Raw genomic sequence first — 16550 nt, 5'->3', positions numbered from 1 at the left:
AGTCAAACATAGTATACACAAACAGTGACAGAGATATTTTTTTTCCTGGAATAAAGCCTTGGGTATTTGACCTGTGCTGAATGTAAGCAGCTATCCTTTTGCATATCAAAACCACATGTTTATTTATTTATTTTTAAAGTGGAGATGACCAGAAAGAGTAACTTCTTCCATCCCAGCCCCCAGCCATTTGTGCACCTTTTGTTGAATTTTATCTATTAAAAATAAATAAATCTTTAAAAATTATATACTCCTCTCTCTTTTGGTTTTGTTTTAGTTGTTTTTATACTGCCAACCAACCATTTTACCAACAGTCTTGGTTGTGAATAACAATACACATATTTGAATGTGGTGGTTATGGAAATGTTTCTATGTAGTCAGTCAAATGATAAGGTAAGTATCCAACTCTGTTCTGCAATTGTACATTATTTTCTCCCAAGTAGTCCAGTCCAGATGTCTCCTCAGCCCAACAGTTGGATTTTGAAGCAGATGTGTATTTCCAAGTTTCTAATACTATGGGCTCATCTACACCAAGTAGGATATTCCAGTATGAAAGCGGTATATAAAAGACAGAATCTGCAGTACTGCTTTATAGTGGTACTGAAGTGCACTGACAACTATTGGGGCCCATGACACATACCATATACTGCTTTCGTACCACTTTCATAGTGGAATATCCTGCTTGGTGTAGTTGTATCATGGGCCCCAACTGTTGTCAGTGCACCTCAGTACCGCTATAAGGCACCAGTGTGGCTCCTGCAATGCACTTCAGTACCACTATAAAGCAGTAGTGTTTAGATCCTGCAGTGCACTTCAATACCACTATAAAGCAGTAGTGTGGCTCCTGCCTTTTATATACAGCTTTCATACCACTTTCATAGTAGAATATGTGATAAATTATATGCTTCAGAAAGCCAACATCACCATCCTAGAGATTCCTCCTGGGGAAACTCAGTCTGGCTGAATTGCTGCTTGCTTTTCTGAGGGCAGTAACAATTTGTTTGGCCCAGGTCTGGCTCCAGGTTTGAGAGGGCCGTTTGCAAGACTCCTCCAGTAAGCCCTAGCAAGCATATCTGGCTGGGGTGGCAGTGCTCTAAGCAGCCCTGCCGTGCTGAGCCGCCCTTTTAATTTTCCAGAATGACGCTAGATCAAGGGCATTGTAGGCAATTAAAAGGGTGGTTATATCCAGCTGCCTGGTGCTCTTCAAAGTGTTTTGCTAGAGAGAGAAAAATATGAGGGCCCAGGGTGGGCATAAGCCTAGGGATCTGCCCAAAGAGTCAGTGTAGCCTAGTGGTTAGAGTATTGGACTAACACTGGGGACTCCCAGGTTCAAGTCCCCGTCCTGCCATGGAGCTCACTGCATAAATCAGCTGAACCTAACTCACAAGGTTTTTGTGAAGAAACTACGTATATGGCATCTTGAGCTCTTTGAAGGAAAGGTAGAATAGAAATGTAATACATTACATGTATACATGTGAAATGCTGAGATCCTGGCCTTGGGAGGCCTTTGGGACAAGTGCAAACAGACATATTGCGGTTAGGGATATAATGTTATATTTTTGACTATTGGTTGCTGTTTTTTAAAATGCTATTTATAACATTGATACTGTGCCAGCTGTCCTGGTTGCTAGCACATTTCTGAGCCGAGTTTAAAGTGCTGGGCTTAACCTTTAGATCAGGTTAACTTGGTTTTAGACTTCAGCCCCAGCTAGCCTGGCCAACGATTAGGGATGCTGGGAATTGTAACCCAAAACATCTGGAGGGCACCAGATTGGAGAATGCTGCTTTAGAGCCTTCATAAATGGTTACCCAAGTTACTTGAAGGCCCACCTGCCCACACTCTGAGGGCACTTTGCTTGTCATTCCCAAGGGGGGTTAGGTTTACGAGTATATCAGAGCTCTTTCAATAACGGCCCTGAAGGTCTGGAAGCTTCCATGGGGGAAAGGTCTGGGGGTGTTGTCAATCTTTCTTTGCAGGCCTTCAGGAAACCTCTGAAGACCCAATTATTCTTTCTGACATTTTCTTGAATTGTACTTTTTGGGGCTACTGGTTTTACGTATTATGTACACCACCTTGTGAGGGATCCATCCTTAAAAAGTGGCCTAAAATATTTTTATTAATATGTTAAACCAAATAAGTTGTGGCTGCTTTTGGATCTGTGGGACTTCTTGATCTGCAGCCTTCCTGTTCCACACATGCGATGTACTGAGGTAAAATCCTATCCTTGCTTACAATTACCATTCCTCTGTTAATCCATTGAAAATATTTTGAGGCCTTCAACATTGTGGCCATTTTGAGACCTTCAGTTGAGACCCAAATTGTCCCTAACAGGCCCCATTTTCTCTTTTCTACTCAAACGTTTCAGGGTTGGTGTCATCCCCTCACCCCGCCATGCCATCCCCATTGCTGGGCTTCAGGGGGAAAGAAGTGTGTTGCCTAGCAACTGCCAGAAAGTGGTTGGGGAGCCCTTGGCAAGAGAAAGGTGACTGCTAAATGCTTCCCATATCTATTTCTTCTAGCTGATATCCTGGTCTTCTTGCGTAGAATGTGGAAAGGAGGACAGGGCTTCTGTATCTTTAACAGTTGCGCAGAAAAAGGAATTTTAGCAGGTGTCATTTGTATGCATGCACCTGGTGAAATTCTCGCTTCATCACAACAGTTAAAGCTGCAGGAGCTATACTAAAGTGACCAGATCCAAAAGAGGGCAAGGCTCCTGCAGCTTTAACAGTTGTGATGAAGAAGGAATTTCACCAGGCGCTGTATGCATGGTCACCCTACACAAGAAGAGAAGGATATCAGTTAGAAGAAATAGATATGGGAAGCATTTGGCAGTCACCTTTCTCTTGCCAAGTGCCCCCCAACCACTTTCTGGTCACGCTAGGCAGGGCTCCTGCAACTTTAATTGTTGTGATGAAGAGAGAATTTCACCAGGTGCTGCATGCATACAAATGACACCCGCTGAAGTTCCCTTTTCAATACAACTGTTAAAGATACAGGAGCCCTGTCCTTCTTTTCATATGGTCACCCTGTTCTTGTGAGGAGCTTAGAATGGTGCGCATATAATATGGCGTTCCCTTTCACATATTGGTCAGGCTCAGTCTTTCTCTCAGCCTAGATTTTCTCTCCCTGAACTGGCAAAATGGCTGCCCGAAAAGCACGGAGGGGTTGTTAGGGAAGGGGAAATAAATGCTGGCTGAACCCTGCTTTGCTTGTCCACATCCCCAGTTGTTTTTTGCACCCCAGTATTGCTCATGTGCTTTTAACAGCTACATAAAATGTAGAAATTCAACAGGTGCAGCCTTTTCCCTGACATGGAAATGCAGTAATGGAGGAAGCCATGCACACAAACTGTCCCTATTTACCAGGGACAATCACTACTTTCTGGTCCATATCCATGGTAAATCACTGCCCTTATATTTTCCAGGGAAGAAGCGGGCCAATGCCTTCATGAAACTTTGACAATGTGAATTGTTAGGGTTAAATGAATGTATCTTTTCTCCAGTATGTAAATACCTGCACATATTGTATTTTTTTAGTTGTGATTGACATTTATATATCACTTTGATGGCTAAAGAGCCATCAAGGTCATGTACAGCAGAATTTAAGTAATAAAACCTGAACACAATTAAAAATAACAAGAACATTAAAAACAGTAAAACGTAGAAATGGCTACATCTCTTAAAAGACTGAATTAAAAAGTTGTGCCTTCACACCCTTTCTAAAAGCCAAGAGAGTGTAGGCCAATCGTGGTTCCTGAGGGGGGTGCATTCCACAGTTTGGGAAGAGAAGGCCCTTTCACATGTGCCTAATAAATGTGTCTTCAAGAAGGCCTCTCCTGCAGATCTTAATAACTGGGCAGGTTTATAGTGAGACAGGAAGTCCCTTAAACACTAAGAGCTGGCTGGGGATGATGGCAATTGTAGTGCAACACATCAGGGGGTGCCAGGTTGGGGAAGGCATCATGCAGTGCACAGTCTGCCTGCTATTTCCCAGCGGCAGATGCTGAGGTACATTGGCAACAGATTGTAAGATAATTATGCCTTCTGAGTAGTTCTTTAACCAAAAGGAGTGCCCAGCCTCTTTGTTTTTATTGCACAGTAAAGGAATGTGTGTATAGCAGGCACCAAAGAGCATTTAACAGATGTGTAATAGTGGAGGGGACTCACAAAGTGCTATTTAGCATGAGAATAAGGAGGTTAACAAGCATGCTCCTATTTTCATTTGTGGGAAAACTTTACCTGGTAAATCACTTCCTGTCATGTGGTTGTTACAAGCAAAGGAGCCCTGACAGAAAGAGTGGTAATCATAAAATCTTTGATGAATCACTACCTCTCAGCCTACTTCTCGGAGGGTTGTTCTGGGGATAAAATATGGGAATGCGGGGAGAAAATAAATCATGCACATCCCCTTGATCTCACTGGAGAAAAGGCATATAAATATAATGAACAAAGAAATAATATCATTGCCAGTGTCCCTCAGGGGCCTAGTTTTCCTTCTCTTAGTTATATAGCAAGCAGAAGAACACACTTTAGTATAACAACTGCAGTTTATTATATACAAATCAATGCACATGAGTGTGCAGGAGTATTTGCTTTAAACTGGTTCTCATCTCAGGCTAATTTCTCCACTGCCTTATTTTCATAAAGCTTCCATTCTCTTAGTAATATATACACATACTATCACCATAAGGACTCGGAGACTGGGACAATAATGTTGGCTCCAGCTTGTTTTCTGTAGCATCACCGAACTGAGGTCATGTTCAATTATTTGCCTGCAGTACAAGTCAATCCTATGCATGATTGCTAAGAAGTAATACTCATTGAGTTCAGTTTGGTTTATTCCTAAATAAGAATGCATAGGAATGGAACCTTAAACTCTTTCTTTTTTTGCTTTTCATTTTCTCAGGTACAATCCCTTTTGTCCAGGAGAAATATTGCATATGTGTAAAGAGAGCTGGTGTAGCACAATTCCTAAAAGTATGAAGTCTAAGTTCATGGTTGAAAGTTACTTGCTTCCACCACACATCCACTATGAACATTTAACAGGTAAGTTAGCTCAGTACTTCCACTGTCTACACTGGATAAGTAATAATACAGATCTGTCCTTCTTGGGCTACTGTCAAGATTACTGCAGTTAATGTATGTGAAGTACACTAGATACTTGACATGCACTATATAACCAGTAAGTGTTATTACATGTTGTGGACTTTGAATGAAGCTGCCTTCATATTTTAAAAAGCCCTCCAGTGGAATCACCATTTTAGAGTTGACTTGCCAATCCAGCCATATGTAAAACAAACAAAAGGCAAAGGGGAAATTGAATGATGGGTTTAGATGGCCTGAAAAGGATCTCTTGTACTCATCCAGGGAGCAACAGATGTAGAAAATAAATAAAATTAAAATATCTAGCTGTTAGCTATCAGGGTGTTCATAGTATCCAAATTCCCAGGACTGCTTTCTGTTTTAAATGTAGTTGGTTTCTGTTTGCTTGTATTGATCCTTTCTTTTTCCATCTGTCTTTTCTGCACCTCCAAGATGATGGTTGAGCCAGGAAAAGGAGGCATCTTATTGGAGAATGGATGGTTTGTAGGGTGCTCAACAAGCTGGTATTTCAGACACAATTCTTTGTGAGAACATAATGTATTGCACATTGGTAGGCTCTGTAAGTAGAAAGAGGAATGATCAGCAAAGTTGTTTGAAAAGTGAGTGGGAATATAATAAAATGGAACCTTCCAATCCTATATGCACAAGCTACTCCCAATCCCTTGGACAGGAGATGGTGCAAGTCCTCTGTGAAGCTAATACAATACCTAACAGAGGAAGCCTAAGATTTTATGCATTTTCCATCTCATATTCTTTGATCATAAACCAACAGTTCTAAAACTGCAATTATTTGCACAAGTGTACTTTTCTTCCTCTTTATGTACCGATTGCACACTTGCTGTTATAAGAATGGGAGCTTCTGTATCTTATGAGTTTCAGTTTCATTCTAACGACATACTGGACGTCTCCCTGAGAAAATTTGGAAGCAGAGCCCTAAATTGGGAACACTAACCGGGATGAGGTGTGTACTGCACCAGTTGTGATTTTAATGTTCTGGGACATATCCTGGGAGAGAGGGCTGGAGGAGACATGTCCTTCCAAGACCATGAAAACCATTGTATTCATAATAAAGTTCCAGATAATGTCCTCCCTCGACCACACCAAATTAAACCTCAGTATTGTCTTGCTGTTGATGGCTTTTTGGTCTCACCTTCATAGCAATCGGGCATCTTCAACACACCATCGAAACATTGACTCTCAGCCTTAAAATGACATGTCCCGTTCTGACCTCGGCAGAAAAATGTGACAGTTTCTCCATGATGGACCAGTTGATCTGGGATTTCATACACCCAGAGCCTGCGCCCTTGGTAGATCATCCGACTCCTCTTGGCAGGGATAGGACAACGGGCTGGAAGAAACAAGGCCTGTTAAATGGGACATATGGACCTGTTGGTTCTTCTTTACCATGTGGAATGGCAAAGAGAAAGGGAGTGTGGGTGTGGGATTGAATGGTTAGGTTGGTAAAATATTAGTATGCAAAAAGGCTGGGGGGGCATTAAAAGGAAGGTACCTCTGCAGTAGGGTAGTTCGGACCAGCTTCCATTCTCCAGGCAGACGACTCTGTTGGAGCCATCTAAGTAGAAGTCCTTTTTGCACAAGTAATAGATGACCGTTCCCACTGGGTATACAGACTGGTGCACAGCAACCAGGATTGCCTGAGCAATTTGCGGGGGCTGGGAGCAGTTAACAGCTAGGGAGAGAAAAAGGGAAATTCTAGATGAGCAGGTGAATCGATGAGCATGAGGACAGATGGAAAGGATCTGTGGATGGACAGATTAATGGTGAATGGATGGGTTGAATGGATGGATGAAATGTGCATGTAGGTAGATGGAATGGTATGTAGAAGGGTGAGGGATCCATTATTGGCTGGGCAGGCACGGATGGATTAATGGATAGAAGGAAGAATGGATGGATATGTCACTCCATTGATGCACAGATGGATGGACTAAAAGAGACATGTGGGCAGGCATTTGGCCTTTGCTCATAATTTACCCATTAATGAAGTTCCTGGTCATCCCTTAATTATGTCTGGTACAATCTATGTACTTGAATTATAAGGGAACAGAACACTTCTACCTGACTCCAGTCAAGGGCTAGAAGGAAGCTCTGTTTCCCCCTCCCCATGACTACTTACGGTGGCAGGTTGGGGCTGCGTGTGACCATTCCTCATTTTCTTGGCATAAGAGGGAGTCAGCCCCCTCTAGATGATATCTATGAGGTAGGGGGGGAAAGACAATGTTATGGGAGGGAAGGCTCGTTAATATCTCACACTTTCCACCTATGGCATTCCAGGAGGACTGAAACTCCCATAGAAAGTTTGGGAATTCAAAGGGACCAATCAGTAGCCTGAGATGACCTGATCATGTCCCCTCCAGGGATTCCTGCATGTACCTTGTAAAGGGATGAGTCATGGGGGTGGGTAAAGGGAAGAGGAAATCCCTGTAGACATGGTAATGAAGATATTGGGCAGTGTCTGTGTGGCAGGACTGCTAATATACATTATCTTGTGCTAGTGTAAGCAACCTCTAGGACAATGCGAATTGCATTAGCTGGCACTAGTTGGCACTATGGGTTTCCCAACAAAAACTGTCGTGCAAACAGGTTGTTATGCTAGAGGTTGCATACGCTTGCACAGTGATAGTGTTGCATTGGATACTGTCTATTTGTACCTACAGATGCCTGGTCATGTCTGGGTAGGCCGGGGCATATTTTTGGTCAGGGACATATTGTAAAAAGGAGCAGGGAGTGCTGGATTTGTCACACCACCTGAGTCCCGATATGGGATATTAGGGCATGTGTGCATGTTGATCAGGACTTCGGAGTAGCCTCCAGTGAAGGAACTGAGGATGCAGTAATTGACTCACCCGTAGTCACACCAATAACGCACTTCCCTCCCTGTGTTGTAGGGCCCATCATCATGGAACCCATTTTCAATCCCTGGTGGAGGTTTGCAGAGGGTTGAGGTATTAAGAACACCTGGGGGAGGGGGGAAACAAAATATACAGCAAGTATTTGTTAAGTCCAGTGGATCAAATGTTGGGTGTTCATTGGTCATTTGGTGGAGAGGTTGGGTGTCAGTGATTGTTTTAGACTGATTGAAGGTTTTAGGCAAGAGGTGATTATGAGATGGGTCCCTCAGGGTCAGTGGTTCTCAACCTTCCTAATGCCGTGACCCTTTAATACAGTTCCTCATGTTGTGGTGACCCCAACCATAAAATTATTTTCGTTCTTCTCTACACGATCCATTGTCATGGGATGGTTTGCTAATGAAAATAATACATAACAATAGCTTTAATAATACAAAAGATGATACATGACATAGTTCAGTCAATACAGTTTCCTAAGACCATCGGAAATATGTGTTTTCCGATGGTCTTAGGCGACCCCTGTGAAAGGGTCATTCGACCCCCAAAGGGGTCCCGACCCACAGGTTGAGAACCGCTGCTCTGGGTAATTGTTGATAGTCCTGGGAGGAAATAGTTGATTACCTTCACAGGGTGCCGTGAAGCTCCACTTCCTATCTCCTTGGCAGCGACTCATTGCCACTTCCTGACCATCAGCCATTCTAAATCCAGGCATGCACATCACCTCCATGAAGTCCCCAAACATGTAGGATTCCTGGGCCAGGTGTGTCTCAGCATTGTCAATCATCACTGGCCATGGACAACTCAAGCCTTGAATGAACACAGGAAGAAAAATAGTGGTGGATAACAAGATTCCTTGATTTTGTGGGCATGGAGGGCAAGGAGATGGGAGGTTGCAGCATAAGGGGTTGGGAGGCAGAGTTGAGGTCCTGATTCATGGTATCTAGTAGGCTGCATATTGGAAGAGGAACTGGGAACCGGATTCTTTCTGAGGGAAGAGGGTGTCTAGTGCACAAATGCAGGACCTCTTTTAGTCCAAGGGTTGATTTTGGAGAAGCTCTTGGGGGCCACATTCCAGTGGTGGGTGGGGTTGAAGGCAAGGGGTGGAGCCAGCCAAACTACAACCATCACCACCTAACCCCTCTAGCATATTTGAGCTTAAGGCCCTTACTGTGTGTAAGGAAGCCTTAGGAGAGACATTTCAGTCTTTTCGAATGGGGGAAATTGTTCAAAAGCTGGGAAACAACCAAACAATTGATGGGTGGGAGAAGGAGATGGGGCCCGGGCCAGGGAGCATGGCCCTTCTGGAGTACACTGGAGGGCAGAATTTGGCCCCCGGGCCTGAGGTTCTACATGCCTAGTCTACGGTATGAAACAAGGGATGAAACCAAGGAATCTTGCTCTTGTGGGGCTGTTGGATTAAAACAACGGGAAGGGACAATGAAGGATCCTGGATTTTCTGAAATGGGGACAAAGCAGGAATAAAAGGAATCTTGAGGCCAGAGTTTCTCTGGAAAAGGAATAATGGGAAGGCTAGGAGTTAGAACAGTACTAGGAGGAATAGAAACCAGTGGGTCTTCCATATATATCTTTTATTGTGCAATCACACTGCCTCATTCCATGGCTTTTTCTACACAAGGCTGTTAATCGGCTACATCTACTTTCAGTTTCCTGCTTTTCCACTACATAACCTCTAGGTGGCTCTGTGATACAGCAGAATACTGTAAATACACAAGAGGAAATTGCTCTTTCTCCCCCACCATCCGGGATAATACCCCTGCTCTAAAAAAACAAACATGTTTACAAACAGAAGTTAAACTGGAGGGTCATAACGTTGTCTAAAGAATCTGTAAAACAACTGTGAGTAGGGAATGAGAGCTTACAACTAATTTGTAGCTCTCGTGTTTTCCTGCCACTCTGTCCCTATTTTTTCTTATCAGAAGAAATCTGTTAATTTAGAACTGACAGAATTGCTGCCCAGTGCCTTTAGAGTGTTTGTGCTAGGAGCCCTCCATCTGGAAGCACCCCAGGTCTTATGGGTTATCTGGGAAGTGAATGTGGATCAGAAAGTGTTTGGAGTTCTGGGAGCCAGGAAACAAATGAAGATTAGAGCAGGAAAAGGCAAGAGGCTGTGACCAGGTAAACTGGCTTACCTGTGAGTGGAAGTCACTGGAGGATAGAAAGGGGAGAGAAAAACCTGGAAATTACAAATCCTATGTTCTTATGGAATAGGGGATGAAGACTATATGGATGAAGTGTGGGATCTGGGAGTCAGAATTCTTAGGGTCCCTGGACTAGGATAAAAGATGGATTCTTGGCAACCCATTAGCCTGGATTCGCTAGAAGATAGCTATTTAATTAGGGCAAAGTTAGGTGGGAAAATATAGGAGGAATATAAACACCTGGATTCTCAGTGAATGTGTGTATGGTGTCTCAATGGGGAGTAGGTGGTTATGTTGAGGGAAGCCTACAGTCAGTATTTGTTATACTCACCTTGAGGAATGCAGCTCAGTCCACATTTCCCATCACATATGCACATCCTGTTTTTAGAGCAGCCTTGGCGTTTGCAGCTCTTCTGACACGTGTGTCCTGTCAGCACTGCAATGTTCTTCCTCCGATGTGGACATTTGGAATCAGTCACACTCCTGGCTGGAGAAAGAAGAAAGTATGAGTGGACTCTAAAAAAAAAAGGGGACATGAGGATGAATGAGATCTGGAAGTGGGGTTGATGCTGCTGTATACATTACCACAGTATTTAAGAGTTACCGTAAGTCTGCTGTTGTGGTGGGGAAATGTAGGCAAAGCAGGAATCCTTTCCCCCTCCTTGGCAAGATGGCCAAAAATGTTTTGAGAGAAAATCTAAATTGCATAAATCTAAATATATACACACACACTCAACTAACTGACAATGGGCTGTTCTTTAATGTTATTCCAAAATCTGCTGCTTGAGAGGTCTGCCTCACAGTAGGCCTGGTCTTCCGTCTCTCTCTTTCCAGTAGTGATTGAGAGAATATCAGTGTCTTGGCTCATTTCCTCCTAGCGGGCTTCTCAAATGTCCCTCAGCTGAACCTAATTTTTAAGCTGCGCCTCATTACCCTTACAATGACTCTGATTCCTGCCATGTGGGCCTGTTCATTTAGGTCTGCCTACACAAGAAAGATGTCAAACTGAACCTCAGTCTGAACCGAAAACCAAATCAAGCCTTTATTTCCCCCAAATTGTAACAGGACGTGAACTATTATTTGAATGTATCTGTTGAACCTGAGCTGGAATGCAGCAAACAAAAATGGAGTTACTGGTTTAGGTAGAGCTTTTCCAGCTCTACCTGAAGATGTCAAGGATTGAACCTGGGACTTTCTGTCACTGAGCTATGGTCCTCTCTACCACCTCCCATCCCACAGGATGAGGGAAGCCCCTGAAGGTATGGAATGCACTAGGGTTTTCTCTGCCCCTTCAACTATCACTATCAGAAAGGGCTGGGCACACATTGGTAAGTCAGGTAGCAGTAGTGGAAATATGCAGAAATGGGGAAAAATGGCATACTAGCAAAACAATGGCCCATTTTGCACATAATGTCAACCCATGGGCCAAATAGCAGCTAGTGAGTGTGCTGCCTACCACACGCACATTGGTTCCACTTTCAATTAACAACTCAGGAAAGCCTGTGGTTTGCTGTTGGATTAATTCTGGGTTGTTTAACCCCTAATCAACCCAGACTTTCCAGTTCTGACATTGTGATAACAACCCAGAAAAGGGGTGTTCCTGGGTTATTATTGTTAAGTGAAAGCAGAAACAACGAGCGCAAGGGTGGCACTCGTTCCCTCACTCCTGCTAGATATCAGTAATTTCTGGGTTAAACAACCAGGAATTGCTGTCATGTGCGAACCAGGTCATTGCAGATTGGACAGCTGGGGGCAGGGGAATCATTCATCAAATCCTATGCAACTTTAGACAGAAAAAAAAATCTACATATTTTTTCAAGCTGGCTAGGGAATGCTGGGAGTTATAGGAGGTGGGTTTTTTTAATGACTAAGCATGCATGGGGTTACACCTACAAAGTACTGGCACAATATTATAGAAATTCTTTATATATATATATATATATATATATATATATATATATATGGGTTTTAACAATTTTATTATTGTTAATAGAGCAAAGAAAAAAGCAAACATTACAAAACATCACACACTTTACTAATAATATGATACACTACATAGGGTGACCATATGAAAAGGAGGACAGGGCTCCTGTATCTTGCATAGAAAAAGTTATTTCAGCAGGTGTCATTTGTATATATGGAGAACCTTGTGAAATTCCCTCTTCATCACAACAGTTAAAGTGCAGGAGCTATGCTAGAGTGACCAGATTTAAAAGAGGGCAGGGCACCTGCAGCTTTAACTGTTGTGATGAAAAAGGAATTTCACCAGGTTCTCCATATATACAAATGACACCTGCTGAAATTCCCTTTTCAATACAACTGTTAAAGATACAGGAGCCCTGTCCTCCTTTTCATATGGTTGGTCACCCTAACACTACATCTAATAAAACACATATACAAAACATATATCTTGAAAAATAATGATTAGGTGGCAGCCCTCACTTTATTATTAATTTACATACAAATTGAAACATGCAATAGTTTAATTCAATGCTTTATACCTCACTTTCTCTTCAAACTTCACTCTACCTAGTTGTTTTTTTTAATAGCCCGATACTCACTGCATTTTTTCACAGGTTTCAATTTGTTTAAGTTAATACTGAACATCCTTCTTACATGGGATTAACATAGCCCTATTGGGCAGGGTGGATGGGGGAATTTCCGATGTTCCCAGCTCTTTTTGAGACAACTCCCATCTCCATGTATTGTTTCATTTAATTTTTTTAATATAAGGAAATTTGGCATTCCTCATTTTAAGGTATGGTTTGGGGGTGCTGATTAATGCTTGTACTCCATTTGTACCCAAGCTTTAAGAGTGTGTCTCCCAGTTTTTCCTGTCCTTTCCAGAGAACCCAGAGCTCTCTGTCATTGTTTTACAAAGGCCTCTGTAGTCTTTGCCAAAGTTTTTTTAACCAGCTGGTGTCCAATCACCTAACGCCACATACACAAGATTACAACTTTGTACTTTCAGGACATATCCAAATAGGAGCCAACCAATCAATGGCCAGTGTGATGTAGCGGACATAGGAAGGTATCTTATACTGAGAGTGTCATCAGACAGGGTGAAAATCGCTTTTCCTTACTGTCAAGTCCCCCAACCCCCACTTCTGTCCCACAATACTTCCTCTTTCTAGCCTAGTATTGTCAACATTGGCTGGCAGCGGCTCTTCTGGATTTCAGGCAGGAGTTTTTCCTGCTCTGCTTGAACCTGAGACCTTCGGCATGCAAATCATTTGCTTCTACCACTGAGCTCTGGGGGCGTGCTTCTTTGGGGGCCAGATTGGAATCCCAGGAGGGCCATTTTCGCTCCTAGGCTTGAGGTTCACCACCCCTGCGCTAATGCATTATGCCTACAATCTTAATTGTGAGTATGACAACAGTAGTTGGTTGGTTGGTTGTTAATGAGAAGTAACACCCATTTTAAGAGAGCTCAATATTTATTGCACCTTAATTATTTTCTGTACGGAAAGCCGTGGGTTTAAGAAAAAAGGGTCTGTTTTTTTAAAGGAGCCTTGTGGGAAGTTTTCTCTTTAGCAAACAATCCTTTTATTCCATTCTAAACTTGAATGAGAAAGGAAGGGTTGTGGTACTTCCAATGAACACCAGGAGGAGAAAATATTCTTGGTATTCTACTTTCAGCTAGATCTGCAAGAAGTTGTGCCTACCTGTTTGTTCCCACATATACATTTGTTTATTTATTGTTTATTTCAGTGTTTTAGTCTGCATGACTCAAAAGCTTCAAGTGGGTAGTAATACATTCAAAGGCAATGGCCCTAATTATATTGCGCCTTTGTATGGATTTTAATGGTAAGCTGCTTTGGGAATAAATATAATAAACACACAAAATAAAATGAAAGACATAATATCAAATAACCACACAAATAATTAAAACTTGACAATCATTAAGCATCTCTTATTCCTCTGTCTGTGAGTCATGCAGTCCATAAAAAGATGCTTTATTTGCGCAAACATTAAACTAGATATATAGCAATCAAAACACCTGCCTTGATGGTCTGCAAAATGAGCCTCAGTTGCATTGCTTGCTTTGTAAAAACCCACAAATAAATTACAATAGTGCTATATTCATTCCACAATCACATTATTTCACATAGCACACTTAATTCCAGACATGCTAGCTGGCTATTGGGGGAGGAACAGGGGATCCTATTTTCCCAGTGTGTGTGTGTGTGGTGGTGGTGGTGGTGGTGGTGGTGTGTGTGTGTGTGTGTGTGTGTGTGTGTATAATTTGATCACAGGGAAAATGTGAAATCCCTGAAATAGAAGTGCTACCTTAAAAAAAGCTATCTGGATCTTTCTCAAACCAATTAACCTTCAGCAGTAACAACTGTGCCTATATGGTGCTATTAAAAAGGATGATTTGGGAAAGCACCATGAATCTGCATCAAGGTGGTTGAATGCATTGATTTCATATATAGCACGATAGGCAGAGATAAATTAGGCTTAAGCATTGATACCCCCCCGCCATTTTAGATATTTTACCTCTGAATGGATGGAGAGAAAGAATGTGCGGGGAATCATTACAAGGCATGCAGGTGGAAGTTAGGAAAACAATGGAAAGGAGAAGCACTGTCTGGCAATCTTACCTAGTGGCTAGAGTTTGGGACTGGGTGAGATGACTGATATATATCACAGCTTATCCCAACTCTAGGGTCTCTCTGGGTAGTCTTGGGCTCAGCCTCAATTTTCTGTCTGTGAAATGGGTTGAATAGTGACTTGGTGGCTGTGAAGTAAGGGTTTGTGGTTATATATCCTGAGTGTTAAGGTTAGATCGATGTATCTATGTTGTGGGGTGGGCATATTAGGTAGAAACATTTAAAAAGTGTGTGTCCATGGACAGAAGCTTGGACATAGAACAGATCTGAGAAATGTGACATCCTAAAGGGTGTGTTGAAAACCAATAGACTTTTCAGGATACATAACCCCATAAACCTGTGCTGCCTTATATTCGGGGCTGTTTTTATTCTGTGATTCAGTCCAAATGCAGGAAGAGTTCAGAAAAAAACAGTCCTGGCACCTTGAGTCTTTCATACAAACCATATTAGGTAAAGTACACAAAGGTGGTATAAATGAACAAATAATAAATCCCCCTTCCAATTTATTCATCTTATGGTGGGGGTGGTTTTTTTTAGCCTATTATTATCTGCTGTGTCCTGTTTGAGAGAATGCAGCAGATGGGGCTGCCCCCAAATCACTAGGCAACACCACCAGAAACCAGTGCTCCAGGAGTGTGCACAACTTCATAGCGGATGCTGGGATACACTATTTCATGGAAGATAACTAAAAATATTGCTGCCCTAAGCTTGGATTGTTTGTGCATAAGAGCCGTCCCTAATAGCTGGCAGCGTGGATTGTTATGGATGGTAGCTTGAACTGGGAATGGATGGTAGTAAACACACAATGTACCCACAATATGTGGCAACGGACCATAGATTGGTAGCAGAGCACATGCTCAGCCTGCAGAAGGCCCCAGGTTCAATCCTTGGCATTCCCCAGTTAAAAAGATTGGGCACCAATGATGGGCAAGGGAAAAACAGCTCCTTCTGACCCCAGAGAGCTGCTGACAGTCAGGACTAGATGGATAAATGGTGCATATGAGGCAATTTGCAGTGTTTCTGATATAGCAGCTTGTGAAGAGGCAAATAATTAAAAACAAGAAATATGGGGAAGGGTGTGTGTGTGAAAAGTCAGGTGGAAAGACTGAAAAGGGGCGGGCGGGTATTGAGAGACTCACCTTTTACTTCTCCAGAGTCTTCTGTGAACAGAAAAGGAAGAACCACCAGCAGCAGTAGCGAGGAAAACCTGGCCATGACGTTCGGAGTGCACACAACTTGAGTTCCTTGGTTATACCCAGACTTGTCTGGGCAGGACTCCTGGGTTCTCTGGGGGAGAAGTTGATTCACAGAAAGTTGGGGAGCAGGGTCAGCACTCCTGTATTCTGTGGAGGAAGTGTGAGCGGCGACTGTGTGTGTGTGAGTGAAGACCCAAGGTTCCTGGGTTCCTTGGGAAAGAAATTGGGATTGATAGGGAAAATCTGGAGGGCTGGCAGCTGAGACTCCTAGATTCTGTCTCGTGGGCTGGGGCAGCCTTATAACTGGGCTTTGACCACCCTTTGGAAATCCCTCTCATCCTGTGTGTCCAAAAGTCATTCATTAACAAGGCCTGGACAGGACCTTGCCAAAGGGCAGGTTGCCTTCCACAAGAATTGTCACAGAGAACTTGGAACTTGCAAATAAGAGAACAAGCTACCATCAGTGGGCCAGGATATGACGATGAACCCAGGAGTCCTGGCCCTCCATTAATCTCTTTACAACACCCTCGCCCCATCCTTGTTCTAACCCCATTCCTCCCAGTGGGGACTGCCTAGAAAACAACTCTACAGTAACCCACGAACACCCTCACCTTG

The 16550-nt window shown here is 42.9% G+C and overlaps 1 protein-coding gene across 1 annotated transcript; it reads right to left on the bottom strand.

Annotated features, from left to right (window-relative positions):
* Positions 1-3587: 3587 nt before the first annotated feature.
* On the bottom strand, positions 3588-16362 carry LOC134406817 (beta-2-glycoprotein 1-like). The gene is made up of 8 exons (XM_063138411.1): positions 15879-16362; positions 10458-10613; positions 8589-8774; positions 7965-8076; positions 7235-7311; positions 6611-6790; positions 6251-6448; positions 3588-5657 (listed from the first exon to the last, which is right to left on the bottom strand). The coding sequence occupies exons 1-8, from the start codon at positions 15952-15954 to the stop codon at positions 5593-5595; spliced, it is 1050 nt and encodes a 349-aa protein (XP_062994481.1). The 5' UTR covers positions 15955-16362; the 3' UTR covers positions 3588-5592.
* Positions 16363-16550: the final 188 nt, after the last annotated feature.

The sequence above is a fragment of the Elgaria multicarinata genome, chromosome 11 (genome assembly GCF_023053635.1).
Source record: "Elgaria multicarinata webbii isolate HBS135686 ecotype San Diego chromosome 11, rElgMul1.1.pri, whole genome shotgun sequence".
In the NCBI taxonomy this organism is placed as follows: domain Eukaryota; kingdom Metazoa; phylum Chordata; class Lepidosauria; order Squamata; family Anguidae; genus Elgaria; species Elgaria multicarinata.
Note: the sequence above shows the minus strand (reverse complement) of the source record. Positions and strands in the feature narration are given on the sequence as shown.

Bases quoted from the DNA above. Each gene is read 5' to 3' on its own strand.
- LOC134406817 (XM_063138411.1), bottom strand. From the start codon at position 15,954: ATGGCCAGGTTTTCCTCGCTACTGCTGCTGGTGGTTCTTCCTTTTCTG. The intron at 8,775-10,457 runs GTGAGTATAACA...TGTTCATTCAAG, and splicing joins ACTGAGCTGCATTCCTCAAG to GCTTGAGTTGTCCATGGCCA. The intron at 5,658-6,250 runs GTGAGACCAAAA...TTCTACTTACAG, and splicing joins GATGCCCGATTGCTATGAAG to AGCCTACCAATGTGCAATAC.